The sequence below is a fragment of the Cervus elaphus genome, chromosome 5 (assembly GCF_910594005.1).
Source record: "Cervus elaphus chromosome 5, mCerEla1.1, whole genome shotgun sequence".
NCBI classification, from domain to species: Eukaryota; Metazoa; Chordata; class Mammalia; order Artiodactyla; family Cervidae; genus Cervus; species Cervus elaphus.
The window spans coordinates 108673966-108692887 of NC_057819.1; the positions used below are offsets into that span (position 1 = coordinate 108673966).

At 57.8% G+C, this 18922-nt stretch overlaps 1 protein-coding gene across 10 annotated transcripts; it reads left to right on the plus strand.

Annotated features, from left to right (window-relative positions):
* The first annotated feature begins 318 nt into the window (after positions 1–318).
* COL1A1 (collagen type I alpha 1 chain) lies at positions 319–18125 on the plus strand. 10 transcript variants are annotated; one of them, XM_043904203.1, is made up of 51 exons: positions 319–552; positions 2038–2232; positions 2394–2428; positions 2539–2574; positions 2664–2765; positions 3585–3653; positions 3871–3915; positions 4074–4127; positions 4322–4375; positions 4882–4935; positions 5053–5106; positions 5439–5492; positions 5580–5624; positions 5741–5794; positions 5910–5954; positions 6122–6175; positions 6427–6525; positions 6612–6656; positions 6754–6852; positions 6985–7038; positions 7205–7312; positions 7391–7444; positions 7709–7807; positions 7987–8040; positions 8127–8225; positions 8839–8892; positions 9084–9137; positions 9255–9308; positions 9407–9460; positions 9893–9937; positions 10030–10128; positions 10405–10512; positions 11083–11190; positions 11399–11452; positions 11662–11715; positions 11925–12032; positions 12119–12172; positions 12291–12344; positions 12484–12645; positions 12737–12844; positions 12990–13097; positions 13202–13255; positions 13350–13457; positions 13998–14051; positions 14170–14277; positions 14627–14680; positions 14962–15069; positions 15344–15626; positions 15735–15925; positions 16215–16457; positions 16572–18125. In XM_043904203.1, exons 1-51 carry the CDS (start codon positions 450–452, stop codon positions 16716–16718), a joined length of 4392 nt encoding a protein of 1463 aa, XP_043760138.1. In that variant the 5' UTR covers positions 319–449; the 3' UTR covers positions 16719–18125. The 10 variants fall into 10 exon arrangements, with proteins under 10 accessions (XP_043760138.1, XP_043760142.1, XP_043760140.1 ...); XM_043904207.1 differs by lacking the exons at positions 12484–12645; positions 12737–12844; XM_043904205.1 differs by lacking the exons at positions 11925–12032; positions 12119–12172.
* Positions 18126–18922: the final 797 nt, after the last annotated feature.

Sequence of the window (18922 nt, forward strand, 5' to 3'; positions counted from 1 at the left end):
TGGGGGGTCCTAGAAAGAAAGCCGAAGAGGCGCCCCTACCCACTATTTAGCCGACAGTATGTTGAGGACCTAGCCGCACCCCAGCGGCAGCATCTCTGGCCCAGACTGAACTGGGGGGCTGGGGAGGCAGAGCTGCGAAGGGGGGAGATGTGCGGTGGACTCCCTTTCCTTCCCTCTTCCTCCCCCTCTCGGTTCCGACTCCCAAATTGGGGGCCGGGCCAGGCAACTCTGATTGGCTGGGGGACGGGCAGCCGGCTCCCCCTCTCCCGGGGGCAGGGTTCCTCCCCGCTCTCCGTCAGGATGGTATAAAAGGGGCCCGGGCCGGTGGTCGGAGCAGACGGGAGTTTCTCCTCGGGGTCGGAGCAGGAGGCACGCGGAGTGAGGCCACGCATGAGCGGACGCTAACCCCCACCCCAGCCGCAAAGAGTCTACATGTCTAGGGTCTAGACATGTTCAGCTTTGTGGACCTCCGGCTCCTGCTCCTCTTAGCGGCCACCGCCCTCCTGACGCACGGCCAAGAGGAGGGCCAAGAAGAAGGCCAAGAAGAAGACAGTAAGTCCCAAACTTTTGGGAGTCTAGGGCTGCTTGCTATCCTGCCCTGCGCTCGGTCCCGGGGGTCTGCGACTTAAACTGAGACTCGGGATGCTCCGGAGGCTCAGGGATGGAAGGAAGATGGTGAGGGCTCTTACTCGGTGCCCTCTCTGCGACGGGGTGTTGATGAAGGCCCCCCAGGAGTGAGCGGGGAGGATGCTGCACGGCGCGAATTGGCGCAGGAGTTCTGAGCGCTCACTGTGAAGTACAGCGGGAGAAATAGGGTCTGGGCACCGGTTTGGGGGAAAGTACGTCGAAGATGGGATGGAGGCGCCGAGTCGGGAATTTGGAGCCCAAGATGTAACAGTGATCAGGAAGGCTATGGGATGATTCATCAGGAAAGACTGTTTGCCCTCTCTGCGGGCTAGCAGTGTTCCTGGGGCCGCGGAGGTCTTGGACTGAGGGGGGAGGGGGCGCAGAGAGTGGGCGGGTTGAATGATGAGAAACTTTGGCGCGGACTTGGCCACGCAGGGTCTTTGCGCCCTCTGCTGATCTACACTGGGCAGTGCGCGTCCTTATCCAGCGCTTCCCCGCGCAGGAGCTGGAGCGGGAAGACTGGGATTGTTGCTGGGTGTGGACCCCACCTCTAGATCTGGAAAATAAAGCTGGAGATGGGATAGCCCCTGTCTCTAGAAGAAATAGCTAGTTTGGGGAAATTGCTTAGTGTTGCCCGCCACCTAGTGGCCGTCTGGGTAGAAGATCTGCGGTGGGCGTGGCTAACTAACCACTTACTGTTGCGGACTTTCTGGTTCTTTGACTAAGTGACCCAGAGCACTGGCTGGCTTTGGGAAACGGGGGTTGTCCCTGCGCGAGGCCTTCTGAGATGTCTGGGCGCCGGAGGTTAGGGCGTACCCTATTTTTACCGTATATTTCAAGTCTCTGGGCGGGATCCCACGCCAATCAGTCCCACCCCATCCTCTTAGCCCCGCCCACTCCATCCCACCTGCCCCGGGAATGGGGCGGAATCTGGGTTGAACCTCCCATCTCTCCTCCCATTTTCCTCTGAGGTCTCCAACCAGGGTCACGCCCCAGAAGCCTGCCCTCGGGATGGGGCGCCTCTCTTCCTACTCCTCCATCCTCCACCCCCACCCCCACCCCTACCCAGTGGCCTTTTATTTCACTTGGCTTCAGCGCCAATGGGCTGAGGTTACAGTTGGAAGCGACCCCGGCCTAAAGCTTTGTTTAAATTCCTGAGAACTGGAAAGAGTTATAGCTGCCCTGGCCAGGCGCCTCGGCGCTGTCACTGGCTCTGATGAGGAGCAGATGAGCTTTTAAGGATTTGGGGAAAGGAAAAACAAAAGGACAAAAAATGGAAAGGCGGGAAATGGAAAATCTAAATGTGCCTCTTAGACCGAAGGGAAGGGACGGTGGGGTTGGTGTACCTGGAGCTCCGAGGTGGGGGACTCGCGAGCCGCTGACAGCCCCCGTCTCCCCGTCTTGCCCCAGTCCCACCAGTCACCTGCGTACAGAACGGCCTCAGGTACCATGACCGAGACGTGTGGAAACCCGTGCCCTGCCAGATCTGTGTCTGCGACAACGGCAACGTGCTGTGCGATGACGTGATCTGCGACGAACTTAAGGACTGTCCTAACGCCAAAGTCCCCACGGACGAATGCTGCCCCGTCTGCCCCGAAGGCCAGGGTATATAGCTCGGGGCCTGGGCCGGGACGGGCAGGGACCGGGCGGGGGCTGGGGGGTATAAGGGGGGACGCTCCTTAGCCCCTATCAGGGGAGGCCTCTTGTCTCTGGGAGCACCTGGAACAAACCTTGCCTCTAAGTCACGTCTCTCCCCACCCCCCCAGAATCACCCACGGACCAAGAAACCACTGGAGTCGAGGTAATCCTCTGCCCCTTTGCCGTCGACTCTCGCTACACCCCGCCCCCCAGGACTCTTCACGATTCTTCTCTAACCCCGTTCCTTTTGTTTCTTCTCCTGCAACCCCATAGGGACCCAAAGGAGACACTGGCCCCCGAGGCCCAAGGGTAAGTGGCGCCCTCTCGCGGCTGTCGGGGGAGGGAAGTGGGCGTGGCTCCCGGCCAGCGCTCACCAGGCCTGCCCTCTCCCTCTGCAGGGACCCGCCGGCCCCCCTGGCCGAGATGGCATCCCTGGACAACCTGGACTTCCCGGACCCCCTGGACCCCCCGGACCTCCCGGACCCCCTGGCCTCGGAGGAGTAAGTGGAGAGTCGAGGCTTCTGTGGGAGGCCTTAGGAGCCAGCCCTGCCCCCCTGCCCCCCAACCCCCGACGGTGTTTTCGTTTGCTGGGTTTTGTTTTGGCAGATGGCATACTTTATATTGTGAAATAATTTCAAACTTATAGGGGAAAAAGGGAAGAAGAGTTGAAAGAATAATGCAAAGATCTTTCATATATCGTTCACAATTTGTCTGTCACATTTGCTTTATCAGTCTCTATGTGTACATAAAATTATCGGGGATTTTTCTCTGAACTCTCTGAGAGTAATTTGCTGGTATTGTGTCCCTTTGCTCTCAAATACTTTAGTGTGTATTTTCTGAGAGCTAGAACATTCTCTTACATGAGCATTACATAATGATTACATTGCAGAAATTTGGTGTTGATGTGATAATATTATATAATATGCAATCCATATTCAAACTTCAATGTCCTCCGTAATATGCTTTACACCATCCCCCCCCCCCCATTCAAGATCCAATCCAGGGTTATGAATTGCATTTAATTATCATGTCTCTCTAGTTTCCTTTCACCTGGAACGTTCCTCAGACTTTCCTTGTCTTTCATGACACTGAACTGTTTTGCAAAAGCCAGTTGTTTTGTAGACTGTCTCTTAAATTGGGTTTGTTGGATGTGTCTTCCTGATTAGATTCCAGTGATGCGTTTTGGGCAAGACTATGCCACAGGTCGTGTTGTTGTCCTGCATACAGAATGTGATATCATTGAGTCCCATTACTGGTGATATCTTCTGCCTTTCAACTCACTGCCCTGACCCTGTTTTCTCATGCACTCTCTCTTCTAGAACTTTGCTCCCCAGTTGTCTTATGGCTATGATGAGAAATCAACAGGAATTTCCGTGCCTGGTCCCATGGTGAGTCATCAGCAGACGATGTAGAGGACAGAAAAAGAGCAGACGGGCCAGTGAAGGCACATAGGGTGGCATAGATAACTTGGGAGGTCAAGATGACCTTTGGGACCTCAGAATCCAGAGAGAACATGAGGCAGCTGGGTGGTCTGAACAGGAACCATGGGAGATAAGCTTTACGACCAAGGCTTCACTATGGCCTTTCTTTCTTTTCCTTCCATAGGGTCCTTCTGGTCCTCGTGGTCTCCCTGGCCCCCCTGGCGCACCTGTGAGTATCCAGGATGTCTACACCCCTTTGGGCTTTGGGCTTTAGAGGGAGGATTGGCATGAGGGCAAGAAAAGTACTCAGAGATCTCTTAGTGAGATGGGGGACATGTTGCCAAGGACCTGCCCTTCTAACCCTACCCCTCTCTCCTTGGCCTCTAGGGTCCCCAAGGTTTCCAAGGCCCCCCTGGTGAGCCTGGCGAGCCCGGAGCCTCAGTAAGTGGCCCCTGATTTGTATTCTTTATGCAAATATACACCCCCTCTACAAATATATGGATTCTCCTATTGAAGGACCACCATCTGGGGTCTTTCTTACCTCCTTCTTCCAATCCTAGCCTTCCCCTTCTTTTCTGGTCATTCCCCTTCCTTATCCTGGTCATTCTAATATCTTCTCTTCCTGTCACCTCTAGGGTCCCATGGGTCCCCGTGGTCCCCCTGGCCCCCCTGGCAAGAACGGAGATGATGTAAGTAGCCCTGGTGAGGAGATACCATCTGACCCCCACCACCTCTCCATGGGTAGGCTCCTGTAATCTCTACCCTAGTGCCTCCACCACCTTTGGGAGTGACACCCAGAGAAAGAAGGACTTGTTCTCCGTGACATATGGGACTGCCCTTGAATAGGGAGCTTCCTGGGATGTTTCCCCATCTTCCTACCAGATATGGCTGTCCCTCCCCTCCCCTCAGTCACCTTAAGCAGTCCCCAACTCTATCCTTGACGTGAATTGCTTCCCTAGGTGTAACCTCAGGTTTTCACTCCATGTGGTGAGATTAAGATGCTGGTGACAGAAATAAACAGAAGTTCTTTGGAAGGAGGCACAGTTCACCAAGCGAGTGTTTCACAGTACATTTAAACTGAGATAAGATTTTGGGTCCCGAAGCCTGACCCTCAGCAATACCAAGAAGACCCAAGCCTTCCATACTTTTCCAACTCTGGGGGCCTGGGCATGATGGCCTTTTCTTTTTCTCTCAGGGTGAAGCTGGAAAGCCTGGTCGCCCCGGTGAGCGCGGGCCTCCTGGACCTCAGGTGAGCAGGATGGTGTGGCTGCCTCCAGGCTTTGCTGCACTGGGGCTTCATTTGGGAGCTGTGTCCACAGCGGAGTCTTCTAACGGCCGTGCCTTTGTCTCTCTCTTTTCTCTCTAGGGTGCTCGGGGATTGCCTGGAACAGCTGGCCTCCCTGGAATGAAGGGACACAGAGTGAGTCTCCTTTGTATCATCTAAGTTCCCAAAGTCCCAGTGTCATATTCTAGTCCTTTCCCCAAAGGATCCTGACATGTGTCATGGTGGGTGGTAGCTCCATAAGAAGTTCCAAGGGACAGAGAGTAAATGTCCAAGAGAACTTCCCTTCGTTGGGAAAGAAATCCCAATAAAGGGAAGGAGGGAGATCTTGGGTCAGTTGGGGTTTCATCTAGCTCAAACACAGGGGGATAGATGTGATGACCTTCTGAGGCTCCTTCTCTGGGCTGGGCGGGTGTCAAGGTGGTCCACGGTCTCCACAGGGTCTCACTTGGCCCTCCCTCCTATCTTAGGGTTTCAGTGGTTTGGATGGTGCCAAGGGAGATGCTGGTCCTGCTGGCCCCAAGGTAAGATGCTGTGTGGTGGTCATGGTCCTTCACCTCCTCCACAGTCCCACCAAGAACAGATTCCTCACACCATTCTCTGCTCTGTAGGGTGAGCCTGGTAGCCCTGGTGAAAATGGAGCTCCTGGTCAGATGGTGAGTGTGTCCAGTTCTAGAAATAAGGGAGGGAGCAGGGTGTAGGAGCAAGATGGGGGCTTGGGGAGAAGGGGGTGTCTCCCATCTCACTTGGCTTCTCTTGGTTTTGTTATCAGGGCCCCCGTGGTCTGCCTGGTGAGAGAGGTCGCCCTGGAGCCCCTGGCCCTGCTGTAAGTGCTCCTGGCCCTCTGGGGAACCCAGAGCTCTGGAAAGCGTTCCTTAGGAGCTAAAGGGACTGGCCAGTGCTCAGAGAATGTAACCGGGATTTCTCCCGCTCTTCTGCAGGGTGCTCGAGGAAATGATGGTGCTACTGGTGCTGCTGGTCCCCCTGTGAGTACAGCCTCTAGACCTCAGTGCCTGGGACTGGGGAGGCGTCTCAGCGTCAGCTCTTGTGGCTGACTTCAGGGCCAGGTCTCGACCCCAGGACCTCTTCTGTCCCAGGGTGTGACTTGCAGCTGCCATCTTGCTTCTTGCTAACATTGCCCTTTTATTCACAGGGTCCCACTGGCCCCGCTGGTCCTCCTGGTTTCCCTGGTGCTGTGGGTGCTAAGGTGAGACCCCTGCCCTCCAACGAGCAGAGCTCCCATGGGCCAAGGGGTGGGCATCTCTTTGCTCCCGAAACCTGAAGGACTCAGAATCAAGAGCGAAGCCTAGTCCCCAGCATCTTTGTCTTGGGGGGGTCTCTTCTCTGATCTTAGAGTCATGACTCTTGGTCTCCTGCCCTGGCCCTTCACCCCTTGCCATCTGGAGGTGAGGTTGGGGTCCCAGGGTGACTTCTGGCATATCGTTTCTTCCAATCCAGGGTGAAGCTGGTCCCCAAGGACCCCGAGGTTCTGAAGGTCCCCAGGGTGTACGTGGTGAGCCTGGCCCCCCTGGCCCTGCTGGTGCTGCTGGCCCTGCTGTAAGTATCACTTTCTCAGTGCTCCCAGGCTCCTCCCTAACTTAGAGTCCTTGCCTTTCACTCACCCACCTCCCTCTGTGTCACAGGGCAATCCTGGTGCTGATGGACAGCCTGGTGCTAAAGGTGCCAATGTAAGTATCCTGCAGGGTTCAGAGCCACCCCTGGTACCCACCTTCCACCCGCCCTGTGCCCTACACTCCTGGGCTCAACTTGTTCTGCCTCCCTCAGGGCGCTCCTGGTATTGCTGGTGCTCCTGGCTTCCCTGGTGCCCGAGGCCCCTCTGGACCCCAGGGCCCCAGCGGCCCCCCTGGTCCCAAGGGTAACAGCGTAAGTACCACTGTCTCTCTTCTGTCCCACCTCCTACGTTGGATCTGAGGCCCTTGTCTGGGAAGCATGATGGGCCAGGCCAGCTGAGCACTGTACCCATTCTCCACTCATCTGCTTCTCCCGCTTACTCAGGGTGAACCTGGTGCTCCTGGAAGCAAAGGAGACACTGGCGCCAAGGGAGAACCTGTAAGTCCTTTTGCAGCTCAGTCCATCTACCCCGGAAGCCCCTGGGGGGTGGTCCAGGGAGGAGAGGGAACCCCAGGTGCTGGAGACCCAGCCTCAAGCCAACTCTGGAACTGGCACCAGGACAACCCCTCACTGCAGGCTGCCCCCTTCTCTCTGCCCTCGCCAGGGTCCCACTGGTATTCAAGGCCCCCCTGGCCCCGCTGGGGAAGAAGGAAAGCGAGGAGCCCGAGGTGAACCCGGACCTGCCGGCCTGCCTGGACCCCCTGGCGAGCGTGTAAGTACCCCCTTCTTTACCCCCATGCTGACCCGGTGCCCACGTATCTGAGCTCACTGACCTCCTCTCCTCCCACAGGGTGGACCTGGTAGCCGTGGTTTCCCTGGTGCCGATGGTGTTGCTGGTCCCAAGGTAACCTCTCATCATGACTGGAAGGCTGACCCTGCCACTCCCTGGACATCACCTTCCTCTCCCGGATGTAGTCAGCCCCCTCCCACCCCCACCGTGCAGTTCATTAGTGCCCACACTGGGGCTGCCGACCTCGTCACACTCAGCTCAGCTTGACCTTCCCACCACCACCAGTGCCCCTCACGGCACCCACCCCCATGGCCCAGGAGGAGGAAGATGCCAGCCCAGACTTGAGGCCCTAATTGTTGCTGTGGCTTCCCCAACCAGGGTCCTGCTGGTGAACGCGGTTCTCCTGGCCCTGCTGGCCCCAAAGGTTCTCCTGGTGAAGCTGGTCGCCCCGGTGAAGCTGGTCTGCCTGGTGCCAAGGTGAGACTCCAGCGCTCTGCCCAGCTTGGCCCAGGACCCTGCCCATCCTATGTGGGCTCTGGAGCAGGACCACAGATCTGCCTTCTGGAATGTCCTCCACCCAGCCTACACCTTCCTCCTCCCCCTCTCCCACCACCTGTATCCTCCACTCCGCTCACACCTCTCTGCCTCCCCCGTAGGGTCTGACTGGAAGCCCTGGCAGCCCTGGTCCTGATGGCAAAACTGGCCCCCCTGTAAGTACCGCTCCTCCAGGCCCCTGCCAGCCTCCTGGCCTCTCACCCTCTGTCTTCACCTATGCTCACGTACCTTCCATCCCCAGGGTCCTGCTGGTCAAGATGGCCGCCCTGGACCCCCAGGCCCTCCCGGTGCCCGTGGTCAGGCTGGCGTGATGGGTTTCCCTGGACCTAAAGGTGCTGCTGTAAGTATTCAGGGAGGTGGGCTACAAGGACATACACACTTGGGGCGAGCGTGGGCGTGGGGGGAAGAGTCCAGGGTCTGGGTCCAGCCCTGTCACTGACTTGCTATGTGGCCTCGGGTCACTTACTGCCCCCCTCTGGGCCTCAGTTTCCCTATTCCATGAAATGGGAGACCTCTCCTTGGCTTCACTACCATTGCTCTATCCCTGGAAATACGTATTGTTGCCTACCCCACCTCCCACTATCCCACATACACTTGGGGATAGGATGGGCCTTTTACATGATAGTCATCCCCAAATCTTGGTGAGTTCTTTGAGGCTCAAAAGGAGATTTCAGAGGAATGAAAGCCCTTTGCAGCTCAGGTCTCCAAAGGTATACAATGGAGAGAATAAAGGGAAGAGGGTGAGAGAGGAGCCTAAGGGGCAGGTCGTCTGGGAGGAGAGGGCTCAGGGAGAGGCCAAAAGATGGAGCAGTCAAAGCCAGCAGAGGCCTTCCTCAGGGGCCAGAGCTGATAGAGGAAAAAGCTCCTTAAAAATTCCACTCAAAGTAAACAGGAGGGACCCAGGAGGCCTGGTTGCCCATTCAACTCCCTCAACCCTACCTGTCTTTCCCCAGGGAGAGCCTGGCAAAGCTGGAGAACGAGGTGTTCCCGGACCCCCTGGCGCTGTTGTAAGTATCTCCTTTGGGTCCCTGTCCCTTTCCTGCGCGTGTCCCATCCCTATATCCTGCAGAAGGGATACAGAGCCTCCAGCCCATCCCTCGGGCATCAGGACCCCCAGCTCCAGGCCCCTTACCCGTGCTGCCTTCCTCAGCTGCCCACCCACCTCACCGCCCTAACCCCTTTTCTACTCTCTCCCCAGGGTCCCGCTGGCAAAGATGGAGAAGCTGGAGCCCAGGGACCCCCAGGACCTGCTGTGAGTGTCCCTGACAGGGAGGCCTAGGGAGGGGGTTCTGTGGGGCAGGAAAGGGGAGACAGCCCCCTGCACCCTACTCCTGGGCCTTCCCATGACCACAGCATCCCCTCCATGCAGGGCCCCGCTGGTGAGAGAGGTGAACAAGGCCCTGCTGGCTCCCCCGGATTCCAGGTGAGGTCTCACGCGGTCCGGGTATTGGGAGAGGGGTGTGAGGAGCACTTCTTCCAGATTCTAAGCCCATTCTTCCCTCCCCTATTTCCCACCTACAGGGTCTCCCTGGCCCTGCTGGTCCTCCTGGTGAAGCAGGCAAACCTGGTGAACAGGTAAGGTATACCAGCTGGCTGAAGAGATGGGGAGTGCAGGAAATACAGACAGTCCAGTCCTCCTAGCTAAGCACACAGCCATTGGCTAGAGGGATCAAGGTTAGACTTGAGGAAGGGCTTCCCATCATGAAGGGCGCCGCTCAGAGGGGAGCACAGAGCTACACCCCTGAATGCTAGGATCTGCAAGGAGCTGCCTGGCTGTGGGTCTGGATGACTTCTTTCTAGAGCTGCTGGAATACTCTGGCTTTCCCTCAACCTCAAGGTCAGGGAAGGTGACACATCCTGAGGACGGATAACCCCAGTTCAGTGCTCAGAAGGGGTTGGTCTCTAATCACAGACCCTAAGGGCTAGCTCCCAGGCGGGCGAGAATGTTTTCTAGTGGGGAGGGCCAAGGTGGGTTTTGCTCACTGTCTCTCCCTCCGTCCCCCTCAGGGTGTTCCTGGAGACCTTGGTGCCCCCGGCCCCTCTGGAGCAAGAGTAAGTAGAGCCTCTTCCCACATCACGGAGATGCCCTGCACTTGGGCCTGTTTCTGGAGCCACCACCACACACCCTTGTCCTTCCCTTCCAGGGCGAGAGAGGTTTCCCCGGTGAGCGTGGTGTGCAAGGACCTCCCGGTCCTGCAGGTCCCCGTGGGGCCAATGGTGCTCCTGGCAACGATGGTGCTAAGGTAAGGGCAGCACGGGGACCAGGTCTCACCCTTCCCATGGTGGGGGCCGCCTGGCTGGGACCAGAGCCGGCTCGATGCTGGGGAGGGTTGGAGGGATAAGACCAGGGTAGGGTCCGTGTGCAGCCTGAAGTTCTGGGCTGTGAGCCCTTTCTCTTAGCTAGTGCCTGTCTTTGGCCTCAGGACCAAGCCTGGGAAGAATTAAGAGGCTCAGAGTTGTGACCTAGACCTAGTTCTGAGATCCCAAGTCTCACTCCAGTCTTCCCCGTTGTCACATAGGGTGATGCTGGTGCTCCTGGAGCCCCCGGTAGCCAGGGTGCCCCTGGCCTTCAAGGAATGCCTGGTGAACGAGGTGCAGCTGGTCTTCCAGGCCCTAAGGGTGACAGAGTAAGTTGAACTCCCCCTCCCTTGAGCCGTGTGTAGTTCCCATCTCTCTCTGCTTTGAATCCCTCAGCATCTTTCTTTCTGCTCCCTGGGGTGTTTTCCTCTTCTTAATCCTCCTCCTTCTCTGGCCTCTTAACTATCATCTACCTGTAGTTCAGGCCCTTCCCGTCCCATGTGTTACCATGGCGACAAGCAGTAGTGGGTGCCTCCTAGAAAAGGGATCCCTTATTTGGGAGCTTCTTAACCTGAAGTGTTAGTTGCTCAGCTGTGTCTGACTCTTTCCAACCCCTAGACTGTAGCTCACCAGGTTCCTCTATCCATGGGATTTCCCAGGCAAGAATATTGGAGTGGGTTACTGTTTCCTTCTCCAGGGGATCTTTCTGACCCAGGGATGGAACCCAGGTCTTTCCCTGGAATCCCCATACAGGCATCTTACCCCTGAAAGATCTTGTGTTCTTCGCTCTTGTGGGGCAGGGCAAACATAAGCTGGGGAGGGGTCCCAGACACAAGCAGGGTGCTGAAGGTCACCTCCTTGCCCCATGCCAGAAGTCTCATGCTTTCCTGTGTCTTTAGGGGGATGCTGGTCCCAAAGGTGCTGATGGTGCTCCTGGCAAAGATGGCGTCCGTGGTCTGACTGGTCCCATTGGTCCTCCTGGCCCCGCTGGTGCCCCTGGTGACAAGGTGAGATGGCTCCCTTCTCACCTTCTTCCCTAACACACAGCTTCCCTTGTGAGCCTGGGCACGGCTCTGCAGGGGAGTCAGCTCCTGCCACTCCAACCTGGCAACCAGTGGTGGTGGGACCAGGAGGGAGGAGGACTCTGCTGGGGTCATCTGGCAGGAGTATTCAGCGTGGCATCCTGATCCCGAGCTTCTTGTCCCTTCCTTTCAGGGTGAAACTGGTCCTAGCGGCCCAGCTGGTCCCACTGGAGCTCGTGGCGCCCCCGTAAGTACAGAAGACCTGATTAAGGCCCCGTACTTGGCCCTTCTCTCCATACTGCCCCCAGCCCTCTTTCTGTCTCTTCTCCACCTTAGCTCCCACTTGCTCTGGTCCCTGGGCAGTGCTCCTCAGGCCCTCCTCCCCACCCTCCTGTCCATCCCCACCTGCCTTCCCCCAAATCAGGGCCTTTCTCCATTTGCCTCCTTTTCTTCTAGGGTGACCGTGGTGAGCCTGGTCCCCCCGGCCCTGCTGGCTTCGCTGGCCCCCCTGTGAGTACCAAGATCCCGTTTATCTTCCATCCCCGACTAGGACCTGGGGCCTTGGGTGATTGAATGAGGACAGAGGCGTTGGCCGGGTTTAGAGGTGGTTTGTCTCCCATTGAAAGCGTCTTCCTGCCTGGAGTTCCGGGGCCCCCTAGGCTGACTTCCTGGGTGAGCACAGACCTCTCTTCCACTCACCACGCTCCCTCCTCCCCCAGGGTGCTGATGGCCAACCTGGTGCTAAAGGCGAACCTGGTGATGCTGGTGCTAAAGGTGATGCTGGTCCTCCCGGCCCTGCTGGACCTGCTGGACCCCCTGGCCCCATTGTGAGTATCTCACTGTTTAGGCGCAAGCTGCCAGCAGGCTGGACCCAGGATCGGCCCAGTCTTGATGCCTCTGTGTTCTCCTCCAGGGTAACGTTGGTGCTCCTGGACCCAAAGGTGCTCGTGGCAGCGCTGGTCCCCCTGTGAGTACCCACTCTGCCTCTCCGCTGAAGCTCCCCCCAGGCAGCGTTTGGAGGTGGGGCAGCTGGGCCAGGCGAGGGGCTGTTCTCCCTCTGATCACTTCTTTGTCCTCTTCTCCAGGGTGCTACTGGTTTCCCAGGTGCTGCTGGCCGAGTCGGTCCCCCTGGCCCCTCTGTAAGTGTGCATGGTGAAGACTCCACTGGTCTGGGAGGGTGTGGGACACCGGCTGTCAAGAGTGTGGTGGGCCTGACTGAGGCCTCAGGAATGCTCCAGAATCTGCTGGACTCTGACAGCCCCAATTCTCCCCGTCCAGGGAAATGCTGGACCCCCTGGCCCTCCTGGCCCTGCTGGCAAAGAAGGCAGCAAAGGCCCCCGTGGTGAGACTGGCCCCGCTGGGCGTCCCGGTGAAGTCGGTCCCCCTGGTCCCCCTGGCCCCGCTGGTGAGAAAGGAGCCCCTGGCGCTGACGGACCTGCTGTAAGTACCCCCTCCAGAGGGGTCCAGAGTGGGGGGCGTCGTCCCTGGCCACTGGGAGTCATCTCACTTCTGTCTGCCCCCCTCCCCGCAGGGCGCTCCTGGCACTCCTGGACCTCAGGGTATTGCTGGACAACGTGGTGTGGTCGGCCTGCCCGGTCAGAGAGGAGAAAGAGGCTTCCCCGGTCTTCCTGGCCCCTCTGTGAGTGCCCTCTCACCTTGGGGCAGGACCACTGCAGGACTTGGAGGATGCAGGATGGGGGTGGTAGGGTCAGCAAGGACAAATGTGGGGGACCATAGGACCCTCTCCCACCCCATCTCTGGCCTGACTCTCTCTTCTCCCTCAGGGTGAACCCGGCAAACAAGGTCCTTCTGGAGCAAGTGGTGAACGTGGCCCCCCTGGTCCCATGGGCCCCCCTGGATTGGCTGGACCCCCTGGCGAGTCTGGACGTGAGGTGCGTGGTTGCCAGCCCCACGCCAGTGCCCTCACTGTGGCCATTTGGGCCTCGGCCTGAGGCTCCCTTTCCTTGGCTGATGTTCACCTCCCCGCCCCCCGCAGGGAGCACCTGGTGCCGAAGGATCCCCCGGACGAGATGGTTCTCCTGGCCCCAAGGTAAGACGGCTGCACTCAGGACCACAGCCCCACAGCCGCTCCCACTGGGCCTCTTCGGCTGGGGCTCACCGGATTTCCCTCCTTCTCCTCTCAGGGTGACCGTGGTGAGACCGGCCCTGCTGGACCTCCTGGTGCTCCTGGCGCTCCCGGTGCCCCCGGCCCTGTCGGACCTGCTGGCAAGAGCGGTGATCGTGGTGAGACTGTAAGTAGCTGGGCTTGGCTTGCTGCTTCTGCTCAGGCCAGGGGCTCTCCAGACCTGCCGGGGGATCTGCAGGTGGACACTTGACTTCACCTCGGCAGGGGAAGAGGGGAGGACTTGCAAGATGTCTGGCCCTTGGCCTCCCTGGAAAAATGGAGCCATAGGAGTTTGGGTTTTTTGAACCTGAACCCCCCACCATTCTCTTTGCTTGGCTCTGCCGTAAACTTTTCTCTGCTCCAAACTTAGTTTGGAATGTTTATTTAGAAAAAAAAAAAAAATGTGAGCCACAGCTCAGCCTCAAGGCCCCTCCCCATCCCGTAGCCTGTTTCCCCCAAGGAAGGGGGTTTGTTCCCAGGTGCTCGCCCCAGCTTACACAAAGCCTAAATCTGCTTGAAGATTCACCTGGGGTCAGGAGGGATAGATATGGTAGGAACAGATGTGAAGGGATTTGACCAAGGGGAGGTCTCACCTGCAGCTCAGACTGTTCCAGCCCTGAGCCGGGCTCCTCCGACCGAGATCTAATGTTCTCTCTGCTCTCCCTAGGGTCCTGCTGGTCCTGCTGGTCCCATTGGCCCCGTTGGTGCCCGTGGCCCCGCTGTAAGTGCCCTGCTCTGGCCCTCACATCATCCTCAGAACCCTTGTCCAGGTGGGGACTGCACCCTGCTCAGTGCTAACAAAACTTTCACCTGACGGCCTGTCCTCATCTCTCTTCTAGGGACCCCAAGGCCCCCGTGGTGACAAGGGTGAAACAGGCGAACAGGGCGACAGAGGCATTAAGGGTCACCGTGGCTTCTCTGGTCTCCAGGGTCCCCCTGGCCCTCCCGTGAGTATGCCCAGCACCACCCCCCACCCCCCAGCCCCTAGCTGACATTGCGTCTTCTTTCATCATCTCCCCAAGCCTTGCTGTGTGATGGAAAGGACACTTTACCTTAGTTTCCCTTTTTGGACAGTCCTTCTCCTCGCTAGTGGGGACTGGGGTCTGAAGATCAGTGGGCATTTCCAGGTAGCTTCTAGGAGGGTGAAGAGTGCACAAAGAGGGATCGTGGGAGGGGTCTCAGCCTATGGACGCCCTGGGGCTAGACTTCCAGAATGACTCAGTTGGTGGCAGTGGGATGTTGCTGGCCGCATCTGACCTACACTTGGCCTGAGCTGCCTTCCCGTCTCTCCTGCAGGGCTCTCCTGGTGAGCAAGGTCCTTCCGGAGCCTCTGGTCCTGCTGGTCCCCGCGTGAGTCATCTTCTGTTTGTCTGCTCTTCCTGGGTCCTTTATCTCTCTGGAGAAGGGTTTGGAGCAGGGGATGAAAGAGAGGAATGGGGTCTGTGGACAACCTTATGCGGCCTTTGGCCTCTCCCTCCCCACTCCTTCCTCCCACAAACGTTCCGTGGGAATAAGCCATAATAAGGCTGGGGAGTCTGAACTAAACAAAGTGGGAGATGGGCTTCTCTACCAGAGCTGGGGTGGGCCCCTGCTTTCCGGAAGGCTTTCTCCAACCAGCTTCCTCCCTGCAGGGTCCCCCTGGCTCTGCTGGTACTCCTGGCAAAGATGGACTCAATGGTCTCCCAGGCCCCATCGGTCCCCCTGGGCCTCGAGGTCGCACTGGTGATGCTGGTCCTGCTGTAAGTTCCCCAACCCTGTCTGCCCATGGCCCCCCAGCCCTGAAAGCACCAAGCCCCAGTAATCACCGCTCTCCTCCCCCTCTGCCCATGGCCCCCCAGCCCTGAAAGCACCAAGCCCCAGTAATCACCACTCTCCTCCCTCTCTGCCCATGGCCCCCAGCCCTGAAAGCACCGAGCCCCCAGTAATCACCACTCTCTTCCCTTCCTGCCCATGGCCCCCAGCCCTGAAAGCACTGAGCCCCAGTAATCACTGCTCTCCTCCCTCTCTGCACAGGGTCCTCCCGGCCCTCCTGGACCCCCTGGTCCCCCCGGTCCTCCCAGCGGCGGCTACGACTTAAGCTTCCTGCCCCAGCCACCTCAAGAGAAGGCTCACGATGGTGGCCGCTACTACCGGGCTGATGATGCCAATGTGGTCCGTGACCGTGACCTCGAGGTGGACACCACCCTCAAGAGCCTGAGCCAGCAGATCGAGAACATCCGGAGCCCTGAAGGCAGCCGCAAGAACCCCGCCCGCACCTGCCGTGACCTCAAGATGTGCCACTCTGACTGGAAGAGCGGTGAGGGCCGGCCCAGCTGTGCCTCCCGCTCCTGCCGTGATGGGGCTGAGCCCTGAGGGGCCGTCATCCCATACATCCCCTGATGCCATCTTACCTTGCCCCACCCAGGAGAATACTGGATTGACCCCAACCAAGGCTGCAACCTGGATGCCATTAAGGTCTTCTGCAACATGGAAACTGGTGAGACCTGTGTGTACCCCACTCAGCCCAGCGTGGCCCAGAAGAACTGGTACATCAGCAAGAACCCCAAGGACAAGAGGCACGTCTGGTACGGCGAGAGCATGACCGGCGGATTCCAGGTGCGTGAGCAGGACCTTGTAGCCAGTCTTAAGAGAGATGGGTTAGCCCAGGACTCAGAAGGGCCTGAGGGTAGGTCCTGGGTGGACCAGACCTCTGCTGAGTGTGATGGGCTGGGAGACAGAAGACTGGAGACCTTGATGCTGGCTCAGACATAGGGTGCCTGGGGGGCAGGGGATGCCACCTCTGGAAGTGGGGTTCTCTGGGATGCCCTCAGAGGAGTCCAGGGAGGGAGGCCAGGACTGGGGGCTCAAACACAGCCATTCACTCCTCGCTCTGCCACCCCCACAGTTCGAGTACGGCGGCCAGGGCTCCGATCCTGCCGATGTGGCCATCCAGCTGACTTTCCTGCGCCTGATGTCCACCGAGGCCTCCCAGAACATCACCTACCACTGCAAGAACAGCGTGGCCTACATGGACCAGCAGACTGGCAACCTCAAGAAGGCCCTGCTCCTCCAGGGCTCCAACGAGATCGAGATCCGGGCCGAGGGCAACAGCCGCTTCACCTACAGCGTCACCTACGACGGCTGCACGGTGAGTCCAGCGGGGCCCCTGTGCTGGTCTTTGGCTTTCTCGGCAGGCCCAGTCCCCCAGCCCCTCACTGCCACGTGGTGACACCCCTCTCCCATTGTCTCCCCTTCACCCCAGAGTCACACCGGAGCCTGGGGCAAGACAGTGATCGAATACAAAACCACCAAGACCTCCCGCTTGCCCATCATCGATGTGGCCCCCTTGGACGTTGGCGCCCCAGACCAGGAATTCGGCTTCGACGTTGGCCCTGTCTGCTTCCTGTAAACTCCTTCCACCCCAACCTGGCTCCCTCCCACCCAACCCACTTGCCCCTGACTCTGGAAACAGACAAACAACCCAAACCGAAACCCCCAAAAAGCCAAAAAATGGGAGACAATTTCACATGGACTTTGGAAAATATTTTTTTCCTTTGCATTCATCTCTCAAACTTAGTTTTTATCTTTGACCAACTGGACATGACCAAAAACCAAAAGTGCATTCAACCTTACCAAAAAAAAAAAAGAATAAATAAATAACTTTTTAAAAAAAGGAAGCTTGGTCCACTTGCTTGAAGACCCACGTGGGGGTAAGTCCTTTTCTGCCCGTTGGGCTTATGACACCCCAGCACTGCCCTTTCTGCTCCTTTCTCCATGCCTTCTTAGGGCCTCCCCACCACTGCTCCCCAAATCTAAGTCTCCCCAAAAGACACAGGAAACAAAGCATTGTCTGCCCAGCAACCAAAGGCAATGCTGAAACACCCAAGTGGCCCCCACACTCCCAGCCCACTCCCTTCACCCAGAACCCCCAAACCCTGGGGGACCTGGAGTCCTCAGACTGCCAAAGAAGCTTTACCATCTGACAACCCTGTGGCCCCGGCAACATTCCCTCTTTGTTTTTTGAGGGGAGCACGCCAGGGGGACCACTGGCCTTTCAACACCGGGTTTGGAGGAAAGTCAGGAGGGGCCAAGACAGAGCAGAAACATCGGATTTGGGAAACGTGACATTCCCCCCGCCCGTGCAACCTGGCTGGGTGGGAGAGACTGCTCTGTTCCTTGTGTAATTGTATTGCTGAAAGACTACCTCGTTCTTGTCTTTGTCACCGAGGCAACTGCGTGGGGGCGGGATGGGCGCAGGGTGGAAGGGGGTCCTCATTTTATATCAAAGGTGCTACATCTCTGTGATGGGGTGGGGTGGGGAGGGAATCACTGGTGCTATGGAAGTGGAAACACACCCCCCCCTCAGGCCAGCAAATGTTCCTTTTTGTTCAAAGTCTTTTATTATTCTTTGTTTTTTTTTTTTTTCCTTGTGGATGGGGACTCATGTGAATTTTCTAAAGGTGCTATTTAATGTGGGAGAGAGTGCGGCCTCAGCGTCACTCACTCTCCGCCCTCTTCATCCCTCTGGGCGCCTCTCACCTCCTCAGGCCGCTTGCCTCTCTCTCCCCACCTTTCCCTCCTCTGAAACCCTCTCCCCCTCTTGAGCTGCATCCCATTCTCATGGCCTCTGTCTCAGTCTGTCCTGCATCCTCTCTCACTGGGTTTCAGAGCACAATTTCCCAAAGCACAAAGCAGTTTTTCCCCCTAGGGGTGGGAGGAAGCAAGAGACTCTGTACCTATTTTGTATGTGTATAATAATTTGAGATGTTTTTAATTATTTTGATTGCTGGAATAAAGCATGTGGAAATGACCCAAACCTATCTGCAGTGGCCTCCTGATTTCCTTCCTAGGAGTTGGTGGAGGGGAGACCCAGGGGCGGGCGGGGAGGGAGGTGGGCCTCCTTCGTGTCTGCCCCTTCCCTGCCCCTCCTCCTCTAGCACCCTAGAAAGCCCCTCTCCCTCCCTCTTGACTTTCCTAGGCCTATACCCTTTCTGTTTTATCCTGCCGTCTTCCTTGTGTGTCTCCCATACCCTCTTGTCCCTTCCAATGCCAGACAGGCAACCCTTTTGTGCAGACACACACACACACACACTTCCATGCAGCCCTGCTCTGACCAAACCTCAGGCCCATGCCCACGCTCATCAGTGTCATTAACTCTTTCTGCCCCCTTCCATTGGTGGGGGCATCCTGCAGGGTTGGGGTCTTTGGTAGCACTTTCTCAGCAGGGGTTGGGCACTGGGAGGCCCATGGTTGAGGGAGGGAGGTGGGGCAGAGAGGAGAAACTGGGAGTCTCCCTGGGCAAACGCAGAGAGTCATCTGGCCTCTTCTCCCTTCTTGCTCTCTCTGAGCTCCTCCAAGGGAGCATCCCGCAGTACTGAATGTGAAGGGGTTGTTGAGGCTGCCCTGAGGGCCAGAGGACACCTAAAGGAAGGAGTGCCTCCTGCTCCTTCTTCTGGGTTCCCCGGGAGGAAAGGGGAGAACCCTGGGCCTTGGAGAGCTGCAGCCCAGATCCTTTCCCAGAGCTACCAGAAGGCAATAGGCCTTCCTGACCAGCTGGGCATGTCCTAGATCTCTCTTAGTCTTCTAAGTCCCCAGAACTTGGCCCCTGGCCTG

Coding starts and splice junctions, on each gene's coding strand:
- COL1A1 (XM_043904203.1), top strand. CDS start 450: ATGTTCAGCTTTGTGGACCTCCGGCTCCTGCTCCTCTTAGCGGCCACC. Junction 5,625..5,740: donor ATGGAGCTCCTGGTCAGATG/GTGAGTGTGTCC, acceptor TTTTGTTATCAG/GGCCCCCGTGGTCTGCCTGG. Junction 12,646..12,736: donor CTGGCGCTGACGGACCTGCT/GTAAGTACCCCC, acceptor CCCTCCCCGCAG/GGCGCTCCTGGCACTCCTGG.